Below are 26,546 nucleotides of genomic sequence, written 5' to 3'. Positions count from 1 at the left end.
GAGGGAAAATATTTCTAACTCCTGATATAAACCCAAAGAGAGAAGCTTATTTTATATTGACTTGAGAAAAATAAATACACTTACATGAAGATTTAAGTTTCACATGGGGATACCACATATGACTCCTTGCATAAAGCAGTGGGACTTGTTGACTAGCAGATAGCCTATGGCCTGTTCCAAAGTTCAGATGAAAATATTTCTTAACCTTGAAATCTTTTAAAGCTGCTACATAGAATTCAAATCACATATTCGTGCAATGCTGGAGTGCAGCGTCATTCAGAAGAGCTGTGCTTCATTATTCATGAAAGCTAGTATTTTCATCAGAGTCATAAGTACTTAGCCTTTTCTCTAGGTGGTATGGCTGCTAGCCAGCCTCGCATGCACAAAAGTCTTCACAGTAAAAAATAGAAAGGGTTACATGTCTGTAGCTTGGTTTCTCAGTATTCTGCCTCTGCATATTCACAACCATCCACTCTCCTTCCCCATTTTCAGGATTTCTTCTTTAATATACTTAACAGGCAGAAAGGAATGGAGGGAAGTTGAAGCCGGTGTTCCTTCTATATACTTGGGTCTTCACAGGGTTGTATGGGCTACCCTCAATAGCTACTGCTGTCTAGATAGTTTTTTTCATTTTGCATCGTCAAGTTCCATAACATGAGCATGTGGCTCTCCAGAGGCAATCTACCTGGAGAACTCAAAACTGCAGATGAGTTAACATTCTTTTAATACATATAGCACACTTTCTTTTTCAAAGGGCATTAAGAATTTTGTTTGGACTTCATTGAATTTTCTTTGCATAGTGAGGGCTGAATTTGGGCCCAAATTAGAAATGGACTTTTTTTGTGGGGGGGAGGTCGGTGGTCTGGATTTTGAGAGTTGTCTATTTTAGACCATGTTTAATCAAAAGGCAACTTCAGCTGAAAGCTTGTTAAATAGTTCATTGCTTTTTAAAAATGAATTTTGAAAAAGTAAACAATAATAAAGTTGCTTGACTGGATTTAATTGAGGCCTTCAGAGCTGCTGCAGTTTTGACGGTTGTTCTGATGTTTTATAATCCATCAAAAATAATGTGTGAGCACACAATTTACCTTTTTTACACTGGACTTGTAGAGGGGCATGCAAGCTGGGTGGCAGTGATGGTGGTAATGAAGTATAAAGTGATCGCTATGAGATTTCACAAAAGCTGTCTGTTTCATGCTTCAGTTATCTGAAGAAGTGGGCTGTGCCCGCGAAAGCTCATGATACCATCTACGTGTTTTGTTAGTCTATAAAGTGCTACCAGACCATTTGTGTTTTTTTTTTTCCTGTATAGACTAACTCGGCTACCCCCTGAAGCTTCTGTTTCATGCTATTTGTTTGGTTGCCGTCATTCATAGCCTAATGATTTCTGCATGTAACAGTTGGAAGTACTCTTGTGTACCCAAATCATTTTTCCTCCTTTTCTTTCCTTCCCCCTTACCTGAAAAAATTTACTAACTGAATAGTTCATATATAAGTACACAGTGTAATTACCCGTTAGGTTCAAAATGACATTTTCCATTCTCTAAGACTCTTGAAGTTGCCCTGTATGTCTCAGGAACTTGCAGGGAAAGGCATGACATGCTTCTATAAAACCTCAGTGATTTTGCAGGTAGATTTTTATATTCCTCAGTGAGAAATCAAAATATCCTGCTTGCAATTACCTAAAAAAGAGACATTTTAGAACCCAAAAGCTCATGTACGGTACCAGATTGCTTCAATATGAAATGTTACATCACCTAGTGTCTCAATGCAGTAGATTTTGAAGATCCTCTTCTGACCAGAGAGATGTCAGTTTTCTTCCTCTTCCCATTCATTCCCTTAAAAATAAATAAGTGTTCAACTGAGTACAAAAATGATAATAACCGTGAGCCCAGAGTAGGATGACCAGCTTTTTGGAGCTCTTGAACCAATACATTCTTAGGATTTTGGGAGGGAGTCTGTGTAACTGAAGAGGAGATTCGACTGAAGTCCATGTTGGGCCATAGGGCGGGGGTCCAAGCATGTCTGATGCTAGTGAGGGAGATGAAAGAAGGATAACTTAGTTGGGGTTGTTTTTCTGATGAGAACACGTCACTTGTCCTGCAGCTTGCTTTGCTGAATGGTAACTAGAGTCTAGCTGTGTCTACAAAGACCACTCCCCAAATAGGGTCAGGGCATTTCCAATCCCTGAGGTATGTCTCACTTTTGTAGTGCTTGGAGGAGTGGAAGCTGGCCAAAAGGAGACGGTGCTTCAAAGCTCAGCACAGCCACATCTGGGCCTCCATCATTATTCAAATCGAAGTGGAAGTGTTGTGAGATTAAAGGAAACAGATTGGGAGCTTGAAGATAGGGGAACATAAGGAAAAGTTGGGCAATCATCAGTACAGTGACATTGAAACTGGGACAAAATCCATTTTTACTGTGATAGGTCAAGAAGACATCATGACTGCTTCATCATTAAAGCAGATGTCTGTTACCTCTTGTCAAGATACTGATCTTTGTTTGAGAGGTTTTGCATCTTGAGGTTCTTTCTGTAGCTATCGTTCAATATTTCATCAGCGTTTCACATCTTGAATATACCCTGAATTTTCATGATCTGGAACGCAGAAAAGAGGATACATGTTTTCCTTCAAAATGACTACAACCTAATATTTTCTAATGGTGATTATCTAATGGGTGATTATTTCTGTTGTAACTACTCTCCCAACCCTTCCAACCAATATCCACACATAGACGATGGACATTTTCCGCAGTTCTTTTTCCTTCATAAGTGAGATGATTCTAGATTAGGGTAAACTCATGGAAATTCTTGTCTCGGGGTCAGGCATTTGTGCCAGAGAAATAATTTCAAAACAGAGAAATTATTACCCATACCACAGGGGCTTTCATCTAGACATAGGGTTTTCATCTAGACATGCTATTGTGTAAAATGTTAGGAGTTTCTAGCCCTTGTGTGCCAAGAAACAAAATGCCCACAACAACAACAAAAGCTGCATTGTAATTGAGAAAAATGTCTTATTTTCTTTTGGATTTTGACTCTGCCTCAGCTACTGACGTTTGAGAATCTGCCATTCATTGCAGACTGTTTTCTGGTAGGAAGCTCACATACAATGCTTGTGCAGTATATTAGAAAATATTTGCTTGCTTGCTGTGTCGCTGTGAATTTCTCCACTTTGATTTCTGAGAGCAGTGGTTCAAGGACTGAAGTAGAAGTGAAAGATTTCAGCCCCTTGGATCACTGAGCTAATAACTATGGTCTTCAGTTATGAACAGCTTAATTCCCCTGCTAATTCTAAATTCTGATTCTCCTATTAATACCTAAGAAGGATTATGTGTTGGATATGGGTAACTAATGGTTAAGTAGGATTTTGGCGATTCAACTTTAAATGTCTAGTTGAAAGGACATGATTTGCTACAGCGTTTACACCTGAATGCACAAGTAGCCAAAGTGCTCTTGTGGCTTTGTGAATGTTCAGAGACTACCCTAGCTACACTCTTTTCACAATATCATTGTATGTTCTTTCCTATTTTCAGGTTGCTAGTATTGGAATCTACAGCTCCATCAGCAGATATGTCCCGCCCACACCACATTGCATCAGTTGTTCCAAACCGCTATCCCCGTTGGTTCACGTTAAGTCACATTGAGTCCCAGCAGTGTGAGTTGGCATCAACTATGCTAACAGCAGCCAAAGGTAGTGTCAATAAAGCTGATATGTATTTTTAGTAGACATACTTTTTCCAATATTGTATTTCGTGTGTAAAGTGAAGTTAATTTAAAACTGCTGTTTAGGAGTCTGAATTTTCATCTGAGAAGTTGAAGAAACAACTTACTGAACAGATTTAAGCGTTGGCTTTCTAGCACTGCTGCTAGAACAGCTGGCTGGTATCTAGATAGCAAGTTTGAGACAAGCTACGGTAAAACTCCATTGGTCCGGCATCCAATGCTCTGGCACTGCTGATGGTCCGGCACCATCAGGAACCCGGAAGTGCTGGGGCAGCTGGACAATTGGAGCTGCTCTGTGCCCTGCTTCCCCGATTCAGCCGCTGCTGAAACTGACCAGCAGCTGAATTGGGGACACCGGAGGCAGAGCAGCTGGGGTGCTGCCGGGTTGGTCTGGTAGCGCCACCCCTCGGGGCTGAGGGACCAACTCGGCAGCACCCTAGCTGCTCTTGGGGACGCCTAGTGCAGAGCAGCCGGGGTGCTGCCGGGTTGGTCCTGCAGCGCCGAGGGGCAGCGCTACGGGACCAACCCGGCAGCACTCCAGCTGCTCTGCCCTCGGTGTCCCTATTCAGCCGCTGCTGAAACTGACCAGCGGCTGATTCCGGGAAGCCTGGGGCAAAGCTGCTCTGCCCCGGGCTTCCTGGAGTCAGCCGCTGATCAGTTTCAGCAGCGGCTGACTCGGGGATGCCTGGGGCAGAGCAGCTGGGTTGCTGCCGGGTTGGTCCCGCAGCCCCGAGGGGTGGCGCTACCAGACCAACCCAGCAGCACCCCAGCTGCTCTGCCCCCAGCGTCCCCGATTCAGCCACTGCTAAAACTGGCCAGCAGCGGCTGAATCGGGGACACCTGAGGAAGAGCTGGACTATCGGAAGGGGGGGGCTATGAGGGGTCTGGGGTGGCATCCACCCCACCCCAGATCCCTCATAGCTCCCCCTTCTGATAGTCTGGCATATCTGATAATTCGGCATCCCCTGGGTCCTAAAGGTGCTGGATTATCGGAAGTTTACAGTATTTGTTTTGTGGTGGATAGCAAGACCCAGCACTGGACAAATAAGTTCTAGAATTTTTAAATTAGGACAACTTAGTAACTTTTACTGAGCTAACATCAACAGGAACAGGAGTTTGATGTCTCACATTTTATTCATATGTGCATTTAGTTAGCTCTTTCAAAGAGAACTTGTCTAGCTGAAAGTCACTTATATTGCCACATGTAGTTGTAACAGCTGCACTGTAAGTGAATGTTTTTAGATAAAACTAATTGCTATTGTTTTGTGGTTTTGTTTTTACATTGCAGGTGATGTTCGGAGGCTGGAAACAGTATTAGAATCCATCCAGAAAAATATTCACTCCTCATCCCACATCTTCAAGCTTGCCCAGGATGCATTTAAAATAGCAACACTCATGGACAGTTTGCCAGACATCACTCTTTTGAAAGTTTCTTTGGAGTTAGGCCTTCAGGTATTCCCCACATTAGCTACTGCTTCAGTAAGAGACCAAGTTCTTGGACTAAATTCAGCCCTGCAGTGGCAGGTGCAACTCACAATGAAGCCATTGAGAATTGTACCCAGTTACACAAAGTCCAAACATAGCCCCTTTTCTTCACTGATTTGTAGAGTACTCTGATAACTACAGACCTAGGGTCAGCATATGGCACCAACTTCAGCCTTGTACACCATACTGGTAGTGGTATAAGACTAGAACAGCTTCCCAGGGACTTTACCAATTCAGGGATAGCACGATATTCAGGGTGAGAGGAGGAATGTCCAGAGCGCTAAGTACTTTGATTGTTCTGGGCTTCAGGGAAACCAGAAGGCAGACTTGCATATCTGTCTAAATTAGAGCAGCCTGCCCCTGTGGCCACTCTAACACATATGTTGGGGCTGCATTGGCACCTAGATCAGACCAAAATTAAGAAGATGGAATAAGTGGCATAAAGCACAGAGAGGCAGTTGTACACCCTTATATTCTTTGCATTATGCTGCAGTCCAAAAAATTTATTCAAGGCTATTGAATTTTCAGTTGGCAAGGAACTGCTTCTCAATTTGCAAGGGACTGTGTGGAAGCTATATGCATACAGTTCGTTACTTGTAGGGAAAATTTTTTTTTCCAGGCAGCCTCTTTGTATTCTGCTCTTGGGAATGTACAGATGGTGCCATTTGGACCCATGAAATCTTCTAGTAAGCCATGTCCACTGGAGCACTTGTTTAAAGACAGAGCTATATAAGGAGGGCATCTCTTAGCTGTATATACAACATCTGTCTTCGGGGACAGAAAATTTCCTACAAGCTATGCTGTTGCAGCAAGCAGTACAAGCCTAAACCCTCAAACTCCATAGTGCCAGGATGCAAGTGATGGGAAACTAGCTTCTGCCCGAGTCCCCAACATAGTTTTAAGGGCCCAACAAAGTTCCAACACTTTTGTCTGCCTCCCTGACTTGTGATGAACCAAAGAATCCAGTCTATGGAAATGCTGCAAAGATCACATCCAGCAAACCAATGAACAGTTGGCAAAGGGGGGGCTGCTCCAGCCTGGCTGGGCTCGCCCAGGCTGGGCCCACCGTGGACCGGGGCTGCTCTGGATGGGCTGGAGTGCCCCCCATCCACAGCAGGCGCTGCAAGGCTGGAGCAGCCCCCTGCCCACAGCAGTTGGGGGATTGTTCAAGCCCCTACCAGCTAACTGCAACCAGTAAGCCTCATCTATTAACCAGTTACACATTCACATCCCTACCCTCTACTTTGCATCAGCAGAGAAGAATAGTTGTACGTACCGTAATCTGGAGTGATATCTGCTCCATAATCTTCCTCTCCACCAGCCTTTCAGCTTCAGGTTTGATGAGAATACTCAACCTCAGACAAGATTTAAGCCACCTATCTAGCTTCCTCTGTCCTTTTTCTTAGATACCTAGAGTACTTTCACCACAGACTGAGTCTTGGAGAATGCCCAGTGAGATTACTCCATTCAGTTCTATGCAAATCAGCTCCTCTTCTCTCCTCTGGAGTCCATATCAAAACAAGTTCATTCACTAGTAGACTTGGGTGCCATGGAGAAAACTCCTCAAGAATTTCCAGAGATTGCATTTTATTCCAGATACTTCTTATCCTAAAGAGCGATGGTGGTCCTCCACCCATTCTAGAACTTCAAAAGCTCAACTCTTGGATCCGAAAATTCACATTCCATATCTTTATCCTAGCCTTTATTATCTTCTCCTCAGTCCAAGACAAGTTTGGGGTTCTTGATTTACTAGGTGCTTGTTTTCATATCTTTCATATTTTTTATTTTGAAAATTTCTGGGGTTTGTTGTTGGGAAGAGATCATCATCAATGCAAGGCTCTTCAGTTTGCTCTGCCTGCATCATCTTGTGTATTCACCAAGTGCTTTTCAACAGTGACAGAATGCTTCAGATGACAGGATGTCTATATGTATCCTTATTTGGATAACAGACTTTAATTTCCAGGGCATCCTCATAAATCAGCAAAAGCTATGTTATAAATATATACCTTATTCTGAGCACTAGCCTCAGAAAAAAACTAATAGAAATCACACACAGTTATGATTGAGCAAGAAGGAAAGGTGACCTTGAAGCATTTCTAGATACTCAGTTTTCCATCTAGAAGAAAGCTACTTAAAAATCTTTATGGTAATAGAAGTACTATAGTGGAATGTATACCATTCAGTAATGATCTCCTTGGATCTGATGGGTGTTATGACTTCAGCAATGCATTTAACTCTACATGCACATCTAAAAAAGAGACCTCTACACTACTGGTTAATTGAATGTTATGTTCCAAATACTGATAGCATGCTGTGTGAAATTGACACTACCCAGGAATTTGTTCCTATGTCAGATGGCATACTCATAAGAGCTGTATTCAATGTCCCCAGATCTCTCAGTGATAATCAACACTCAATATTTTCAGTCTGAGGTGGGGAGCTTATTGCAAAAATATGGCGATTCAGTCACTAAAATGCTGACATGGAGGATTTTTCACCCAGAAATTCCAGGATTGAGATATATGCTGGGCTCTCCGGTCCTTTTTTCTTACATCTTGCTGACAGAGTGGTTAAGTATTATATTACAGTGAGGTTTTACATGAACAAACAGTGGGGCATATTCAAGTCAGGTGTGCAAGGAGACTGACTGTAGTTCTGTAGGAGTGCTGCATAATACACCAAAACCCTTTGCCTTGCAGACAAGTACCATCACAAGCTGTACAGTAGGGGTCTCAAACTCAGAGCCTGTGGGCCATCTACAAGCTGAGCAGTTCCATAATTGGGCAAGTGGGACTGCCGGCAAGTGAATCCCTGCGGCCTTGTGGGGAGAGGAGAGATCAGTACCCTTCCCCCAACTCCACCCCTGCTCCACATTTTCCCTTCCCCCATTGCACCCTTTCTTCTGAGTCCCCTCCCCCAGGGGATGCATCCCCAGGGATAACTGGGGGGCCTGGCATGGGGTGGCAGCAGAAGTTGTACCCCTCTACATTCACCATGGAAGCAGGAGCCGCAGGCAAGAATAGCAGTGCAGCAGCCTGCTTTACTCCCCCGCCAACCCAGGCACTCTGCTTCCTGCTGCCACAGTGAGTGGAGGTGGGCCTGACCCCTGATGCCAGCAGGAACCCACCCAGGGCTTCATGGACTAACCTGAGTATAGGGAACCATCCTGTCCATAGGACGGTTGGGACAGCCACCTCAGGGCCTGGTCAAATACTGGCCCACTTGGAGGATTTGAGGACTGCCATTGGCCCTCAGGTAAATTGAGTTTGAGACTCTCTGCTCTGTGGTGGAGGGACAGCCTTTGTCTTCTGTGTTTGTACTGTGACTAGCACAATGGGGGGTCTTCAGCCATTCCTAGGGTTCTGAGGTGCTACAGTGATACAAATAATATATGCACACATGCTGAGTGGAGACTTACATGACCAACACAAGTGGTCACTCAAAAACTCCATAGCAACGACCTCTCCCAGTGAGGGTATCTGGAAATTAGACCTTCTTGCAACCAAATACAACTGCTCCTGTCAGAAGTTTTGCTCCAAATACGAATGAAACAAGATGGGTGAGGTAGTGTCTTTTATTGGACTTACTCAAAAGTTGTCTCTTCCACCAAAAGAAGTTGGCCCAAAGTGGTATTTCCTCACCCAACTTGTATTGTTTAGATTTATATATTTTTCATGGGGGAAGGGAATGCTGATTGTTTTCTCAGTGATATTCTCATTATGTTATATGGAAGAATCCTTGTTGTGATCATCTAGATTTCTACAAGATCTACACTTAGCAGCAACAATTTTCTGTACAGTTGCAGGTACTGAAAATGACAAACGTGTAACTTGCTTGTGCTAGAACAATCCTTCACAAAATTATCACCAATGCTTTTGGAATAGTCGCATTTAAATATAAAAATGAGAGAAAAAGAAACAGTCTATTTGCAAGTGGATTTGAAATAGGGAGGTGCTGTGTTTAAAAACCAGATAATGCTGTTTTACTTGAATTTTGATCATCTTAATGTTGAGCTGCTTTAAATTGAGATTTCATTCTGATAGATGAGTCAAATCATTATTGATTCTGAAAACAGAAACAGCCCCTGGAGACTTGGCAGAATTGAGCAGCAGAACAGATTGCAATAAGTAGTAACACAAGTATGTTTCACAACAGTCAAGAGAAAAGCAGTAGTAAGGGTCTATGGAAAGCCATGCATGGCTAACCTACTCTAAATAGGCATATATGTATCATCACTTTTTAACACCACTTTTGCTACTTGAGTACCCTAGATAGTTTTATAAAGAAGCATTTGGTCATTTTTGAGGAAAAAGAAAATATTTTATCTGGCCTTAAGAGCTGACATTTTAATAAGAATGTGTGATGTAAAATATAGATCTGAAAATAATCTGCCCTTCCAGTAGAGCTCCTCAGCATTCTTCAAGTCTTTGAAATTTGAACGAAAATTATCATTTGTATAGGATTTTTTGCAATTTTTCAGTAAGGTCTATAACTAACCCAGATTCTTAATTGTTTGTGTTGTCTCAACTTCGTAGCACAATTCTTTCATCTTAAGTGTCCATCAAATACTTGTTTGTTTTTGAATAGGTGATGCGGATGACATTATCAACATTGAATTGGCGGCGGCGGGAGATGGTGAGGTGGTTGGTAACATGTGCAACAGAAGTAGGTACGTTCTGCAGATATTGTCCAAGGAGTCCTGCCTTCATTAGCCTGTCTTAAATGGTTTGATGGTTTCATTTTGTTTGGTTGTGTATAACCAAAAATGTCCATCGCTTTCTTTTGGTTTTCGGAAATTGTTTTCGGATTAGAAGTCCTTTTATTATGGCAGTAACAGACGCAGCCCAAGAAAATGAGAACTGAAGTGTTTGACATACTTCTGTCTTTCAGGATATAGAATGAAGCAGTTAGGCTTTATTTCCAGGTATAACACTGTTATGTGTGGACTTATAGTCATTTGCTGTACACGTGTTAAGAAGTAGTGTACTCCACAAGTAGTTCCATTGATTTCAACATAGAGTAAGGTACTACTCAGCATGAGTCTGGATGGCCAAATCTAACTGTTGTTAGAGTCTCTGGTGATACAGTGCTAGACTGGAACTTTGGAGACCTAGGTTCTATTCCCTGCATTGCACAGACATCTTGCATGAGATTTTGTGAGTCACATAGTCTCTTTGTCTGCTTCAGTCTGCCACTTGTGCAATGAGGATGATAATATTTTCCAATCTTACAGGAGTGTTGAGGATAAAAAAAAATTCTAAAGTGCACAGATTCTACACTAACGAAGGCAGTATAATACCACAGATGTAACAATTTTAATTGTCATTAGTGTTGTTCCATTAAAGCCTATTTAACATGTTCCCACTTTTCATGGATTTGAGTCAGATTCCGTCAGAGATCACTTTGTGTTTTAGACTTCATGAACTGTCTTTTCCTGGTCAGCATTATTTTAACTTTTGCCTTATACTTATACTGTTGATAACCTGGAAAGTATAGTTTCCCTTTCTGTGCCCTCAGACAAAAAATGGTGTGTGCCTACACATTTTCATGCAATGGTGCTGTGTTTTGTTGCTTTTATATTTTCACAAAGGTAATTTTTACCTAGACTGTACTATAGATACTAGTCTATATTTTATAGATATAAGAGCATATCTTATTTTGTTCAGTTGTCTGTCTACATATAAAATGCTTTTTTCATGCCATATTAAATTAGTTCACATATGCTAGTAGTCTAGTAAAGAACCTATAACATCATGCAAACTACCTCTCAGACTTAACTGAATTTGTAAAGCAGAGAATCTGGCTTTAAATGAAGATCTGTCATTCTCTGGTTGCATTGAATCTCTTGCACATGAACAAGGGATTTACAAGAAACACCCAAGTCTAACAGAGGCAATAAGGACCACAAGCAAGTGTAAATATGGTCTAGAAATACTAAGGTCGTGTCTCAACTTGCGGTGCTGGAAATAGATTTTCTGGCATTTGATTTAGTGGGTCCAATAAAGACCTGCTAAATCGAACACTGGGAGCACCCCCTGTCGGCACCTGTACTTGCAGTCATGAGGAGTAAGAGAAACAGATGGAACCATTTGCTCCTGTTAGTCTCCCACGGTGAAGATGGCACCAAGCTCTGCTTAAGGTATGTCGACTCCAGCTATGTTATTTACATAGCAGGAGTTGGATAACTTAAGCTGACCTTCTGTGTCTAGTATAGATCTGATCTTAGACACCCTAGTTGCCTATTATCTTCAATGTATGGAGCCACCATTTATTGTTCTCTCCCACAAGAGCAATAAAATGGTACTACTGCATATATCAAGTAGAAAAACCAGTAGCAATGTTGCTACGAGGATTTTCTTCCTGATTTTGGTGTTATGGTACACATCGCTTGGTATAAAATTGTTCTGGGAAGTATGTTTATAATTGAATACTCTTGTACAGTGGTTCTAAATATATTTGGTTACCCTCCCCTAAATTTGTGTCTGTAGTAATGTATTTCCCCCATCCCCAGTACATAGAGCACCACTCCGCTCTGAAGGCAGAGTGGAGAGCACTGGGTGCCCAGTTCTGAAGGCAGCGTTGCTACCAGCCGCCGTGCAGAAGCAAAGATAGCAATGTGAAACCCTTGCTGCTGCTACTGCTACTGGCAACTCAGGCTGATGGCCAAGTGGCAGGGCTCCAGCCATCCTTTTGGGATGCCTTTGTGCATGAGCCCTGTCTACCCAGGAAGAACTCTTCACCAAAAACAAAATCCACACTGCTCACATACATTCCCAAGCTTCCTTTGCATGGCCCACCTCACAGTTTGAGAACTGCTGTTCTAGTACCAAAGACAATGGGCCTTTTGTTACATGAGCAGTTTTGAGAGAGCTTAAAACTTTTTGCCCTGCCATCAGGTGACTATTGACATAGAGAAAAAGGAGATTAAATGGCTCTAAAATATTAGATTTGGGGAATTGATTTGAGATACTGGATCAAGGTTGAGATTTTTTGAGTTCTGTAACTGGCTCCGTGTGTATGACCAGCACTTATCCAAAATTCAAGATCATAAATAACAAGAGAAACAAGATGTCACGCCCTGGAAATTAAAACTTTATCATCTGACTTTTTCAAGTTCTCTAACAGTTTCATGACTCCACAAAAGAAAATGCAGAATAGTCTTATTTTAATGTGTATTTCCCATCATGTTCTCTCCACTGAGTTTGTTTGCATCAGTAACATGAGGTTGGATGTACTGATAACCTAGTAGGCTTAGTTTGAAGAAAAAAAAAAAGCCATGGTGAAAGACTGTTTGTGGTTGAATCCTGATGACAATCAATTGTTGATGATCCTATCTCTATCTCTCACAGGTGTGTATGCACTGGATAGCATCATGCAGAACTGGTTTACACTTTTCACTCCAACTGAGGCCACTAGTATTGTTGCTACTACCGTGATGTCCAACAGCACCATTGTCCGTCTGCATCTAGACTGCCATCAACAGGAGAAATTGGCCAGCAGTGCTAGGACGCTTGCTCTACAGTGTGCCATGAAGGATCCTCAAAACTGTGCCCTCTCTGCACTGACCTTATGTGAAAAGGATCACATAGCTTTTGAGACCGCTTACCAAATTGTTCTAGATGCTGCTACAAAAGGCATGAGCTATACGCAGCTTTTTACTATAGCACGGTATATGGAACATCGTGGTTACCCTATGCGGGCCTACAAGCTGGCCACTTTGGCCATGAACCATCTCAACCTGAGTTACAATCAGGACACACACCCTGCCATTAATGACGTTTTGTGGGCATGTGCGCTCAGCCACTCCCTAGGGAAAAATGAGCTTGCAGCTATAATACCTCTGGTGGTCAAAAGTGTCAAATGTGCAACAGTACTGTCAGACATTTTGCGTAGGTGTACTTTGACCACACCTGGGATGGTGGGACTTCATGGAAGGAGGAACTCTGGTAAGCTCATGTCACTGGACAAAGCCCCTTTAAGGCAACTCCTGGATGCCACGATTGGAGCCTACATTAATACAACACATTCACGACTCACACACATCAGCCCTCGACACTATAGTGAGTTTATAGAGTTCCTTAGTAAGGCCAGAGAGACTTTCTTAATGGCTCATGATGGACACATTCAGTTTACACAATTTATCGACAACCTAAAACAAATCTACAAAGGCAAAAAGAAACTGATGATGTTGGTTCGTGAACGGTTTGGTTGACGAAAATGTGTGAGGGCTGGGGGGGAGGGTAAAGGGTGGTTTGTTTTTACTTGAGCCTGCCTTTGTATCCTTTTTAACTTAAAAGAAACAGAGCCACACCGGTATTATATGTGTATAGTTATATTGAGTTTGCAAACTAAATTGTCATGTTGTGAAAGTTTGTGTGTTTATTTTTTTCCCCTTTTTTTCTCTATTTTGTATGAGAGAGAGGTTAAAAAAAGGTTTGGTTTACACTGAGTATATGTTGTCAAGTGGCAAAAGCCCACATTGCTCTCCTGTTCTTTCTGTATACGTTCACAGCCTCAAAAACAAAAACAAAAAAATATATTGCAATGGCTTTAAAAACCAAACCAAACACCTCCATCCTGTGATAAGTACCTCGAATGGATCCAGCTTTACTCCTTTGTAACTCATCCTTACATTTCAGCATAGTTAAACAAACCAACAAATGAAATACTAATAGTTAAAAGGCTGACCACGTGGCTTTGCAGTGCTGTTCATCCAGAAGCATGGCACACAATGCTTGTGCATGTGGAAACTTAGCGACTGTCAACATACATTCTCAGGGATTTATCAAAAAAAAATTAAAAAAGAATGAGAGCATTTATTGTACTGTATATATATTATAGTATATGTCTGAATATTGAAAAAATATAACATTAACTAATTTATAAAAAAAAATTCTATGTAATGCAAAATACTTGAAGCTGCAGTAGCTTGGTTTTAAACAAAAAAAACCTATCAGAAGGACTAAAGTGCGCCTTGCTTCGGGGTTGGCTCAGGTGGCGAACTATGTGCTGGGCATCTATGCAGAGCCACCTTTTGGATTGCATGGTTGGACTGATACCTATTGGGGAAATTTACACACATAAACACATGCTTATAACAGGCACTATAGTAAAGAGGGACAACAAAATATACAGCCAGAGCAGCAAGCCTTAGCATTAAGAATACAGTATGCCAGAATTGGGGTTTGTGCCTCCTAGCCTAAAAGACTTATCTTTTTTGACACAACACAAAATGTTTTCCAAAATGATTAACATAATACATTACGCCTTTGCAGTGAGCTAATAATAAGCTAACCTTTGTGCACAAATAACATTATATATATATATACACACACATGTATATGTATATGTGTATATATATAATATAATAATGCTGCATAGGTATTTTGACTTTGTGCAGGACAGAAAGTTGTGTAGGTATGACTGTTCTACTTTTCAGTTTGTTTTTTAATATATTTTATTTTCTCTAGAATTATTCAAATAAAAGCAGCCTTCTATCTTGCCTTGTCTTAATGCTTTAAAATAACCAAACTGGAGATCTAACTACCAAACTTGTTCATTATATTATTAAATACCAACTTTGGTTACAGTATAGTGTCTTTACTTTAGCTGATGGTTCTGTATCCTTGTGCTTTTTAAAGCAGTTTTTATGTTTTGGTGCAAAAGTTGTCCAGTGTCTCTTGTTCCCTTCATTAGAGAACATGCTAGAGGTATGTTTGTAGGTATTTTTGTTTAGAGAAACTATTTCATGCTCTCCATTTTATTTATTATAATAGGTAAAGAGGTTGTACTTCATCACCCATGTAAACATGCTCATGAAGTTGAAAGTAATTCAGATTTGATACACTGATATCAATTTATTTATGTAACTAAATCACTGTTTTATAAACTTGTTAATGATCAACAATTTTTTGTTTTGATTAAAATTAGTTTTTTGAAAGTTGATTCTGCCTCCTTTATGGTGTCTATTACTGCAGTTGAATTGGATAAGTGTAGCTTATACATCTCAGATGCCACAACTTTTATGCTTTGTGTAATACCATAGGAAAATATTCCATGTCCTTTTCTATAGCAATCTGTACACTGGGAAGAAAACTTGCAACTTTTTCAAAAATTTCAGTTCTATGCATTCCTTCATAAAGCAAAAGATATAGTGGTGATAAACATCAGGTGAAAGAGTTAATGCTGCTTGCTAATAAAAGGCCAAGTCTGAACTAAGGATGTTAAAATGCAGTTACTTGACTAGTTGATAGTCACTTCCGCATTCCTCCTTTGAAATGTACAATAGCCCTAGCGGAGGAATACGGAACTCCACGTACAGCCTGGGGCCAGTGGGAAGTCCCGCTGACTCTGGGCTGCATTTCTTTGAAATGCATTTCAAAGCCAGGAAGCCTGGGATAAGTGGGAGACTCAGACTCCCCAGCTGACCCCAAGTTCTGGGGAAATGTCGTGAGAGCCCCCAGCTGATCCCGAGCTCCCCAGCTTACCCTGGGCTCCAGGCAGCTGCCCCTTTGAATCGCGCAGATGCAGCATAGCATGGAGCCAGGGTCAGCTGGTGACAGTCCCCCACTGATCCTGGGCTCCCTGGCTTTGAAATGCACAAGAGCCTCCACTGGGGATTCTTGCGCATTTCAAAGAAGGCACCTGCATGCAGCCTAGAGTCAGCGGGATTTCTCGCTGATCCTGTGTGTACATGGAGTTCCACATTTCTCCTTTGCAATGTACAAGACCCCAGCAGGGGCTCTTGTTTATTGCAAAAGAGGAAGCGGAAGTGCCTGTCAACTAGTCAAAAGACTATCTGATAAGCATTTACAAATGCTTATCAGATAGTCAACTAGTCTTTAACATCCTTCGTCTGAACTGGCTCTATTATTCTATAGACCAATCTCCAAGTATGGAAAGTAGAGCTTGCTGATGCATTGTTTTCATGGAATGGCATTAGTTAGGCTGATGACATGAGACATTTGAAAAATCCTTGTATGTGGCACCACAGTACAGGTTACACCTCCCTAAATTGGGACTCTCTGGTCCAGCAAATTCCCTCATTTGGAACCAGTCAGGTCCTAAGGGTTCCTGACCAAGGAGGTCCAACCTGTACTTTCTTTCCATTTTCAGTTTCTTTCCATTTTCAGTTCTACATATTGTATATATTCTACAATATGTAGAGCAGTATATTCCACACAGTACTATGAGCCAACGCCTTCTCATTCACCAGTCAACAGCCAGGATCCCCCCCAGTTTTCTGAAGCACTCATTGTGAAGTGGTCTAATGCAGTTCTCATGACCGTAATGAATCCTCATTTGTATGGCTTGTTATCTTTCTGGGAGCTGGGAGAGGGAAATGTTCCACTGTAACAGGAGTGCACTGTTCTTAATATTGTATCAGCTGCAAAATAAATGGTATAAGTTTGAGATGCACACAACCGTGACTACACTGAAATGTCCGCATTTGTAGAATGAGTGAAAATTTAGTTGGGTCCATTATAAAGTTCCTCATCCATTTCAAGCCTGAGACCGTATTTGTGTAATAGAAGATGCCAGTGACACACATCGATTTGCACAATAGCTCTGTTCAAAGCAAATATTAGATTCATGAAGACTATCCTCTTGTATGTGTATGATACGTGGTGTAATAGAGCCTGTTGTACATAAACACTTAACTGGAACCTAAACATTTTTCTTTGTGTACGTATAGTACCAGAATATCAGCAATATCCTGTAAAACAGATATTTTGTACCCTGCTGGGCTGAAATCTCAACACCTTCAACACTAGTCATCTGTGCACATGCACATCCTGGGTTTTCTTTGCCCTCTGCCAAACTCTTGAGAATTCTGCTGAGTATTTTGGCACTTAATAATGAATGTGTTTTGTATATAATATATTTTGCAAATTTAAACCAAATGAATAGAACACCTCAGTTTACTGTAGCTGCTCTTTGCATGCAACTGACCACTTTTGTGCTGTTACCCTAGGATTTACTTAGACATGCTTTATTTTCTAGTTACTCATTCTTCACCTTGTTTTGTGGAGCTCTGTTCCTTTGTTCAACCTGTGACCCACCAAACAATGCTTTTTGGCATGCAATAAATTTAGACTGTGTACTCAGATCTCTCTCATTTGACCTCTTCCTGTTATTTCTCCATCCTCTTGTTTAGATACCTGTAAATATCTTAAGATAAAGGGAGAATTAGCAATTGATGAACAAAAATGTCAAAGCATAGCCCCAGTGCCCTGAAATCTGCTCTGCTGTGAGGCTTGTGCCAGCTAGATGTCTAATAAAGCTGGAGGGAAAGAGTGAGATTTTGTGCTATATCTGATGTCAAATTCATGTCTGACTACCAGCTCAAGGCAATTAACAACCAAGCTGTCATAATTCAACAATAGCAGCTTTGGTCTCTTCTGGATCCTCCTTCTTCTCTCCCTCCCGGTCTGGTTACTTCCTCTGCCATGCTAGGTTGTTTTAGAGGTGTCATGAGGATTACATGGAATTCTTGAAAATAAGAGTGGCTTTTTGGCAATAAGCAGACACCAATTTAGAGGACTCAAAATTTTCCAACTCCTTCAGTGAGAATCCAATGCTCAGGACTGCAGATAAGTTATTTGACAGAGTCCTAATTTAAAAATAAAAGGAGATGTATGGCCCACTGTGATGGGAAATGAAAAACAAGGGAGAGAGTACTTGATCTGGCCTTAGGATGTAGCTTAGTGATTACCTACCTCTCAGGAGGACATCCTTCCTACAGAGGATTCATTATTGTGGACAGCAATAGATGGCAAAATTTAAAAGAGAAACCTGAAGATCTTTAAGGTTGAAATTAGCTGTCACACAAATGCACACAGCTACTATTGACCAATAGGAGTTTTATTTTACTCCAGTGCTGAATTTGGTCCATAGTATTGTAATAAAGCAGGCACGTCAAACTTCCATAAGGTGACACTCAAGTTAGCTTGAACCATGAAGGATACGAACTGCTTATCAATAGAAGGCTTACCTGGCAGCCAAGGAAAAGAAACACTGATTTTTTGAAAGACTATGCCAGATAAGTAAGAGAGTCCATGTGATTGTATATATTGATGCAATTCTCTTCTCCTTCCTGGCTGCCTGTGGTCACCATGAGAGCCTTATGTGAGACAGGAAAGTAACTCCCTGACTATAGATGAGGAACTGAAACTCAGTAACTTACCTAAAGGTCACAAAGGAAGCTGGTGGCAAAGCAGGGAATTAACTTGGGTCACATGTCATAGGCAAGTGCCCTAACCATTGGACAATCCTTCAGGTAAAATTTCAAAGGGATGATGTTTCTCTCTCAACAACTGCTTCTGGGAAGCTTGTCTGGTAACCTATGAACTCCTTGAAGCTTTTATTGGTATCTGTACTTTCTGTGTTGCCTCTATGCCTATATATATGTTCATGGTCTGAATCGGAGCTAGGGAGAGTCTATTTCTCAATGGAATTGAGTCTTTCTTAGAGGTTTTCAATCATTTTACTTCCACATCAGGTTTGTGTTTATTTTGTTTTCAGGAGAAAGTTGGCCCTGTGACAAAGTTCCAGAACTGATAGATATACATTAGTCTCCTGGTCAAAGGGGCCATTGTAATTTAACTATTTGCTCTTCATGTCTTTATCTCAAAATATATTTCCATCAGTGCTACAGGGAAGAGAATTCATAAGTACATGAGACACAAATTAAGAAGTACAATGCATACATTCCTTCTATTGGTAGTTCAGATTTCAGAACACAGTCTGATACTGTAAATCACTGTGGGTGTATTTTACAGTACCAGATGAAATTAATTCAGGACAGTAAACCTGCTAATGTGTAAATTCAGAACTTAAAATGGTTGGTTAATTAGAATGAAGCAGTGCACGTATTCAGGAGGCATGCATTTTTATACCATAGATTTATTTATTTTGTGTACTGTAATATGGGTTAGTGCTGCAAGTTTTCTAAATTTCTCTATGAAAGACAGTTGTAAAACTTTTTTTGTTTTGTTTCTGAACAGTTTTGTCAAATAATAGAATTTGTGTGCAGGTTAAAAAAATGCAGCTAGAAAGCCAAATTCCTAAAAAGGGGTATAAGTTACATCTCAGTGACTCACCATTGATACTTTATTTACAGCTGGATTTAAAGGCATTGGTAATACTAATTTAAATTGGCTGGGTCAGATTAATCTCTCTTGAAATTCAATCAAAGGCAGTGAATTGTACCAGACCTAAATTTTGTTAACTTCCTTAGAATCACTTGTAATTACCTCCAAGTTTGGTTCAGAGACTGCTTTACCAATCCCTCTGTTGCATGGTCAGTACCTTCAATCTGAGCCAATTGCTCTGCTCTCTGATGGTGCAGGATGTAACTGAAAACATAACTATGCCTGCTATAGAACATACCTCTTTTAAAGTTCAGGTGCAGCAAGTACTGGATGAGAAGCTGTGAAACCACCATTGTGGTAAGACATGCTGAATTCTGCTGCTTTCTCAGCCTGCAGCTATGGCCAGTACTCTCATAAACAGCATTGTTATTTTTTTGGTAACACAAGCAGATCTGTTTCATTGTGTATGACAGAGTGCAGAAGATAAATGTTAGAGTGTAATTCATTCTGCTACTACGGTGAGAGTAGTTCATAGGATATTTTCCAGGGACTCCTACCTAGAAGTAGTAACAAGGCTTTCAGTTGGAATATGTCTAAATGTTCCATAAAGGTGGTGTCAGATATTTATACTCTGGGAAAGAAAAATGGTCTCTATATCTACACTACGGAGTTTTTCTAGGACACCGCCATGTCCAGGGAACATATCTGCTCTTCCTCATTTTATGTGGAATAAGGGCTCTTCCGAAAGAGGAGGGTTTTCCCACATTTGGCCCTGGTTTGCAATTTGTGTGTCTTTTTCCAACCCCCCTCCCCCCCCCCCCAACAGTGTAGACCTAAAGTAAGAGAAGATACCAACTGTTGCTTCTTGCTGTCAACTAAGTCATAGGGTCAAAATACATACTGACCTATATCAGCTGAAAACACTGGCATTTAACATCAAAACTGACAGCAACTGGCATGTTTGTATATCACCTAGCATGGTGAGGCCCTGCCTCCTGGTCCATGAGGTTCCTAGGCACTACAGTAATACATCAAGAGTAATTCTCTTCCTAAATAACATCACCTGTGGCACCATGGGAGCTCAATGGAAGAAACTTTCTCAAATGAGTTTCCTTTCTTTAACTAGCTCACACGTAATATTTCCATGCTAATAATCCTTTTACAATGGACTTGAAACCTCATATCTGGAGTGCTCAAGATGAAGAGGGTAGACGATAGTCATGTTCCTGGAGTCCCAGGATAGGATCCCTCAGCTTCAAAGCTTTCAGTGAATTATAAGTGTTGTGATTTCTGCAATTTGTGCTGCCCCTTCAGCATAGTTGCAATTGTTTGAATGGAGCCTGATATGCAACTTTGTATCAGCCGTGCTGTTCAGTGCTATTCCTCTCTTTTGTCTTTACCGTAAACCGCTGCACTATTAAGAAGCTTCATCTTAGAAAGACTTTTGGCTGGAGCATCTGTGCACGTGTGTGAGCACACACCTAATGTCCTCTACCATAGCTGTGTTGCTCTGTTTGGAGGTGGATAGGAAATGTTTATAGATCATTGAGTAGCACAGAAAAGAGTGGATTCCTTTCTTAGAGATGAGAGTGGCTCCATCTGCCTAGGTCTTCATATAACCCTCTTCTTTCTTGCATCTGAATTCTTGCCCAAATCCCAGAAAATAAACTTATTTTCCATTAATTCAGATTCTAGATGTAAGTCTCCCTCTTACAACAGCCAGTTGAAAGGAATAGGCAACAAAATAAGGTGTATAATTAGGGGTATATCAGAGGTCTTTTATTTATAGGTATAGGACCCAATTTCCCCTTGTGGTAACTCCATGGTGTCAGTGGGGATTACGTGGTGGATGAATCTGACTTATACTATGGAAGTGGTGGAAGGAGGAAGTACATAAGAACAGCAATGATGAAAGAAGGGTTCCCAAACTCTTGTTGACATCTTTGCCCTTGATGGTCAAAAACAGTCAGTTTGGATTAATGGCCTAAAATCCCTGACCATGAATTAGCAAATAATTGCGCAAGAGTTGAACCAGAAAGTTTGTGTACTGTTCCTATATTTTAAGATACCTGTTAAACTAAAAGAAAAATGTAATCTTTTTCACTATGCCAAGGCGGCAGGGGGAAAGTAACATAATAGATCTCTTTTGTTCTACTTGTGTGAGGCTATAACAGGAGCTGTATTTGTAATGGGTGGAAATATGTGGTCATGAGGAAAACATGATGATTTCTTTTGTGCATCTAATTGACATTTTAAGCATGTTAATAGATTACTATGGTAACTAAAAGTATCCACTAATCACGTCAAAAGCCGAAGGCACAGTGCTTGTCCTGTTCATGTCATTGAAGGAGACATGTTTAATTGAAGAATCTCTTCACAATCATCCTAAGCCTGCCAGGCTTAGACGCAGGAGGAAGCTGTGAAAGGCAGCTGCTATTGCAAAGTCTGTACCAGTCGTCAGCCCTTTAGCTTCCTTTGACTTTCTGTACTTTAGAGCTCTCCTGTTGGTCTGATCTGCTTTCAGCTACTTTGCTACAAGAACTTAACCTGCTAATAATGTCTAAGAGGGGCAGGGGCAGGACAATGAAAAAACCCTGCCACATATTCAATATGTTGAACACCTTTCATGGACCTCACGAGTGCTACATCAATACAAATAAAAAATAATGTGCCAGGGAACTGTGCATTTCTCAGTTTTGCATACCTGAAGCACACTGAGAACCCATCCTGCAGCTCAGCATTTCTCATCTGCTCCTGATTTTAATAATACAGAAATATTGATCCACTCTCCAGGAAGTTCTCTACTGTATCTAATATCCTTGCTGAGTTTTCCAAGATGGGGGGTAGGGGGTAGTACTTACACCCACATACAAGGTTAGTTTTCAGTGTAGGACACTGCGTCAGTTCACCATAGTATCTGTAACAAACAAAGGGATACCTCTGTGTTTTAGGGACAGGCTGTTAGGACTGTGAAGCTGTTATGACTATCTTATTGAGTTTAGTTGTCCCCTTACATTCAAAACTCACAAGATTTTTAAAAATAAATTTGTGTTCATTTTATTTGCCTTCCAGTCTTTGAGTGATAGGATTCATGCTTTCAGCCTTTTCCTGACATCCAAGAAAGCAAGAGCTTTCCTTTATGAAAGCTGAGATTCCCATATGATCCCATGATTCCAGGGGTTAGGGCTTAAAAAGCCAAATATCAAGAGAGTCCAGATAAAGTCTTAGAGGTAGAGCTGTATTAGTCTCTATCTTGCATCTGATGAAGTAGTTTTTACCCATGAAACTTATGCCTAAATAAATCTGTTAGGGTACGTCTATACTTGCTCCCTAGTTTGAGCTAGGGATGCAAATGTAGGCGACTGAAATTGCTAATGAAGTGGGATTTAAATATCCCGTGCTTCATTAGCATGATCTCGCTGGCGCATTACTCCACTCAACAGCTGATTTGAACCAGTGTGTGCCGGGACGCGTTAGTTTGAACCAAAACCCCTCACTTTTTGAGCTCAGTTCTGGCTCATGCTGGGTCTGGTAGCTCATGCTGCTGCCTGTGTATTAGAGGCAGCAGTGCAGGGGGACAGGCAACCAGCCTGTAAGGGAAGCTAGTTTTTAAAACTGGCTCCCCTCGCAGACCAGCCCCTGCCTGGCACCCCATGCTGCTGCCTCTGATACAGAGGCAGCAGCGCAGAGTGGCAGGGGCCTCCTCAGGAGTCGGGCCAGAGTGCACTGGCTGCTAGCCCCATCCCCAGGGACTACAAAGTAGTAGAGTAATCAGAAGAATTCATGAGGTTAATCAGCTATTCAATTAACTGATATGTAACATCCCTAGTTTTCGACCTTGCTTCCCTACCAAGTGTTCATTTTAGGAGCAGCTCCTGTGTTGTGTCTAAATATATAATAATCAGTTGGACAGTCCAGGGGGCAGTTTTGGAGGTAAACGTGAGGTGGGCTACAATATAACTAAACACCCAAAACATTAATGAATGTGCAATGAATATAATTAATGACTGAGAGAGTAAGGAGTGGTGATCATGGTAGAAGGTATATGTGCATTTAAAGCCACCACTGGCCAATTTACCACACCATAAGATCTGTAGCACTTGACTATTTGCCTTTGTTTAAGCCATTCTTAGGCCAAGTGATTTGTTATAATAATGTGCTGTGTTTTATTGTTTAACATGGTAAATACAGTGTGTTGTATTTATCCTCAGTCTAAGCTTTGAGCCTTAAATTGGTCAGTTCCTGTCTCTTATAGATAATTAAGGTCCATACACATTGTTCTCAGTTGAGAAGGAAGTGTTTGTCAAGGAAGTGATATGATTCTGTTCTATGCTTTGTCATTCGTTTTGTGAGTGTATCAGCTTCCCTAAACAAGAAATGAAGGCTGCAAAAGAGAACTGCTAACAAGTAGCAATTCTCAACATGAAAGAAAAAAGGACTTTCTAAGTTGACGCTTTCATCCGAAATGAAGCAGGAAGCACAAACATTATCAATATGTACATGTACTGCATCAATATGTGTACATTTTGCAAATAAATTAGCTGTCTAGGCATGGGAAAGTCCAAACAGCAGACAATGGGTGTCTTTATCTTTTAACTGAATTTTGTTTTGTACCCAGATGGTCTGCTTACCTGAGCTATGGGGTAGATGATTTCATTCATGATCTCATCTCAATGAGGATCCATTCAAATAGCATTGCCCCTATTTATCCCAGTGTGAAACAGCTGGTTTATGCATCTCTTTATATGGTTTGTCCTGCTGAATTGGAGAGTAGCAACTGGTATCTCTAGCTTGCTTACCACACTCGCAATTAATTTCACAGCAGTCTCTTGAGTTGCTTATGCCAGGATATTTAAAGTACTTCCAGGTTATCCTTTATCAGCAATAGTGCTGGGTTCACATTCCTTGGTAGGATGTGAAAAAAAATGAAAAACGCCTACATTTTAATACATGGTAGCACAGTTCAGAGCACAAAACAGAGCTGGGGATTAGGAATTGAAGACTTCCAGTACTGCAATGGATTTTGAAGATTAAGGATACAGCATTAGCCAATGAATAGGGCAAGAAATGGGATGTCAGCACACCTGTATTCTGTCCTAACTCTGCCATGGCCTCACTAGGTGACCTTAGAAAAGCCCCCGTGCCTCAGTTTCTCCATACAGAAAAGGCTGTGATATTCTGTGACGTGTGCTAGCTACAGAGACAATGTTATGAAAGAGCTAGGAATTATTGAGACTTCATTTAATATTAGTGAAAATTGAAAGTACTATATAAATACAAAGTATACACTGAAGTATTGACTAAATTCAACAGGAAAAAGGATTTGGGATTCAGTATGAAATGAGTTCCTTGACTCAGCTGAAGCTTCTTGATATATCTGGACTTTCAGACCCCAGGGGTGTTCTTTGCATAATGTATTTGCTGCAGTAACTAAGACATGGCACAATGGAGCTGGACAGCCCTTGCAGCATTCTGGAAAGCAAATCAATGATACTTATGTATAATTTCTGTGAGTTACAGTTTCCAGAGGTTAAATACCAAATTTCATTTTCCTTACCTCTTCAGTTTCTCTAGTAACTTTAGTACCATAAACTGGCCTGGTATAAATATTCCCAGCTGACATCTGGGATGTAACCAGGTGTAAATCTGGAGTAACTTTATAAAAACCCTGGGGCTCCAAGCCCTTTAAATTGCCCCTGTGAGGCCTGGTGTGAGTGGTGCTGAGGGCTGGCTGGGAGAGATGCAGTACAATACAGGCAATGTAGAAGGATGGCTGCCCCTAATGCCTATCCCTTCTGCCTGAGGCCCTGCACCTTTGAGAGGTCCCAAAGCCAAGCCCCCCATGCCAGTCCTTCATTGCAGATCATGGATTTACTACAGGTTTAGGTCCTTGATCAATCAGGTACTTAAGACATGCCTAAGGTTCTGCACCAGTAGACTCTTTTGTAGGTCAGTGGTGCTACTATAACCCAGATACCTACTGGCTGTGGTTTACTATCCCATGCAGTGGCACTGGGACTACTTACTGAGAGAATAATGAATCTGCTCTAGAGTCTTATCTAAGCACCACCTGGCTTTTAGGTCTTGTGGTAAAGGCTGGTGCACTAAGCTCCAGAGGTCCTATGTTCAATTCTGCCTATTGGCTTTACTCTACACCCTTCTTTTAAGTACTTTGTTGAATTGGTGTTTTACATGGATTTGCCAAAGTAAATTTTGGTCCCTCATCATTTCTTCTGTTGGCCCATGAGGGCGGTACATGCTATGTAAACAGTGTGGTCAGGCACAGGGTGGAGATCCTTGATCCCTAATACAGTTCATTATTGGCTCCAGGGGAGAAAGGAACTTAAATTTCTTACAAGTACTGTCTTCTTGCAACTTGGGTCCCTGCCAGCTTTCTAAATAGCTCCCTGCTGGCTACTGCCACTACTCAGACAATTCTTGCTGGGTGCACCCCCTTATTTTCACCTCTGATTGGCTCCCTCCTTCCTCTAGTCAATTAAAATCTAGCTCTTCTTCATGGTATGGTGAGCAAGACATGCAGCCTCAGTAGTGGGTTTGAGAAACACAAGGATCCTTGGAGCTTCAGAAACCTACATGAAGGATGCCCAGGAGAGGGAAGAGGAGAACAGCAATGCTATTTTACATGGAGAGGGGCTTTCATTAATGTTCCTTTGTTTTCTCTTTAGTAGCTTAAAATAAACAATGAGAGTGAGAGAGAAAACTTAAATAAATTGCTTCTTGGCAGCTCTGCTTCTCTTGGTGGTATTTAGCAAATGCATTAAAATGCACCAGAGCTCCAAGTTTTTTGTTTAAATCTGTTTTATAGGTAGCCTTTGTAAATACACAATAAAGGGATTTTTAGATTACTTCTTGTTTACCATATCACCTATTCTAGGCCTATATATAAATTCCCATGTGGTATGGGGGCTTGATTCCACTGTCCTTACATGGCTAAAATTCTTATTCAGCAGTCATGCTATAATTCCTACAGAAGGCAAGTGCAGGCACGGCACAGAAATAACTGCTTGTGAAGGTTTAAAGAACAGAATGGAACAGGCTACGATCTCAAGCTTGCAATGGTAAATGGCTACGTCACTCAGAGCAATTTGGGCTACAGACGTGTATTAAAGATTCCAATAGCACATTTCTACCTGTGTGTGCATATGTGCCCAGACATACTTTTAAAAACACTTATATAAAAGCAGAGAAATTGCCAAATATCACTTGTTTACAGCTGAGTTATA

The 26,546-nt window shown here is 41.1% G+C and overlaps 1 protein-coding gene across 2 annotated transcripts in view; it reads left to right on the top strand.

The window, feature by feature from the left end:
• Positions 1-15,154, top strand: part of ZSWIM6 (zinc finger SWIM-type containing 6) — a 183,996-nt gene extending 168,842 nt beyond the window's left edge. For both annotated transcript variants that reach the window (XM_075932863.2, XM_075932864.2), the window contains exons 11-14: positions 3,535-3,692; positions 5,013-5,176; positions 9,797-9,878; positions 12,559-15,154. In XM_075932863.2, coding sequence (XP_075788978.1) covers positions 3,535-3,692; positions 5,013-5,176; positions 9,797-9,878; positions 12,559-13,421 — 1,267 coding nt within the window. In that variant the 3' untranslated portion in view covers positions 13,422-15,154. The remainder of the gene's footprint in view (positions 1-3,534; positions 3,693-5,012; positions 5,177-9,796; positions 9,879-12,558) is intronic.
• The last annotated feature ends 11,392 nt before the right edge of the window (positions 15,155-26,546 follow it).

Source organism: Pelodiscus sinensis, chromosome 6 (assembly GCF_052426305.1).
Source record: "Pelodiscus sinensis isolate ZL-2025 chromosome 6, ASM5242630v1, whole genome shotgun sequence".
Lineage (NCBI taxonomy): Eukaryota > Metazoa > Chordata > Testudines > Trionychidae > Pelodiscus > Pelodiscus sinensis.
This window is presented reverse-complemented; position numbering and strand designations above follow the sequence as displayed.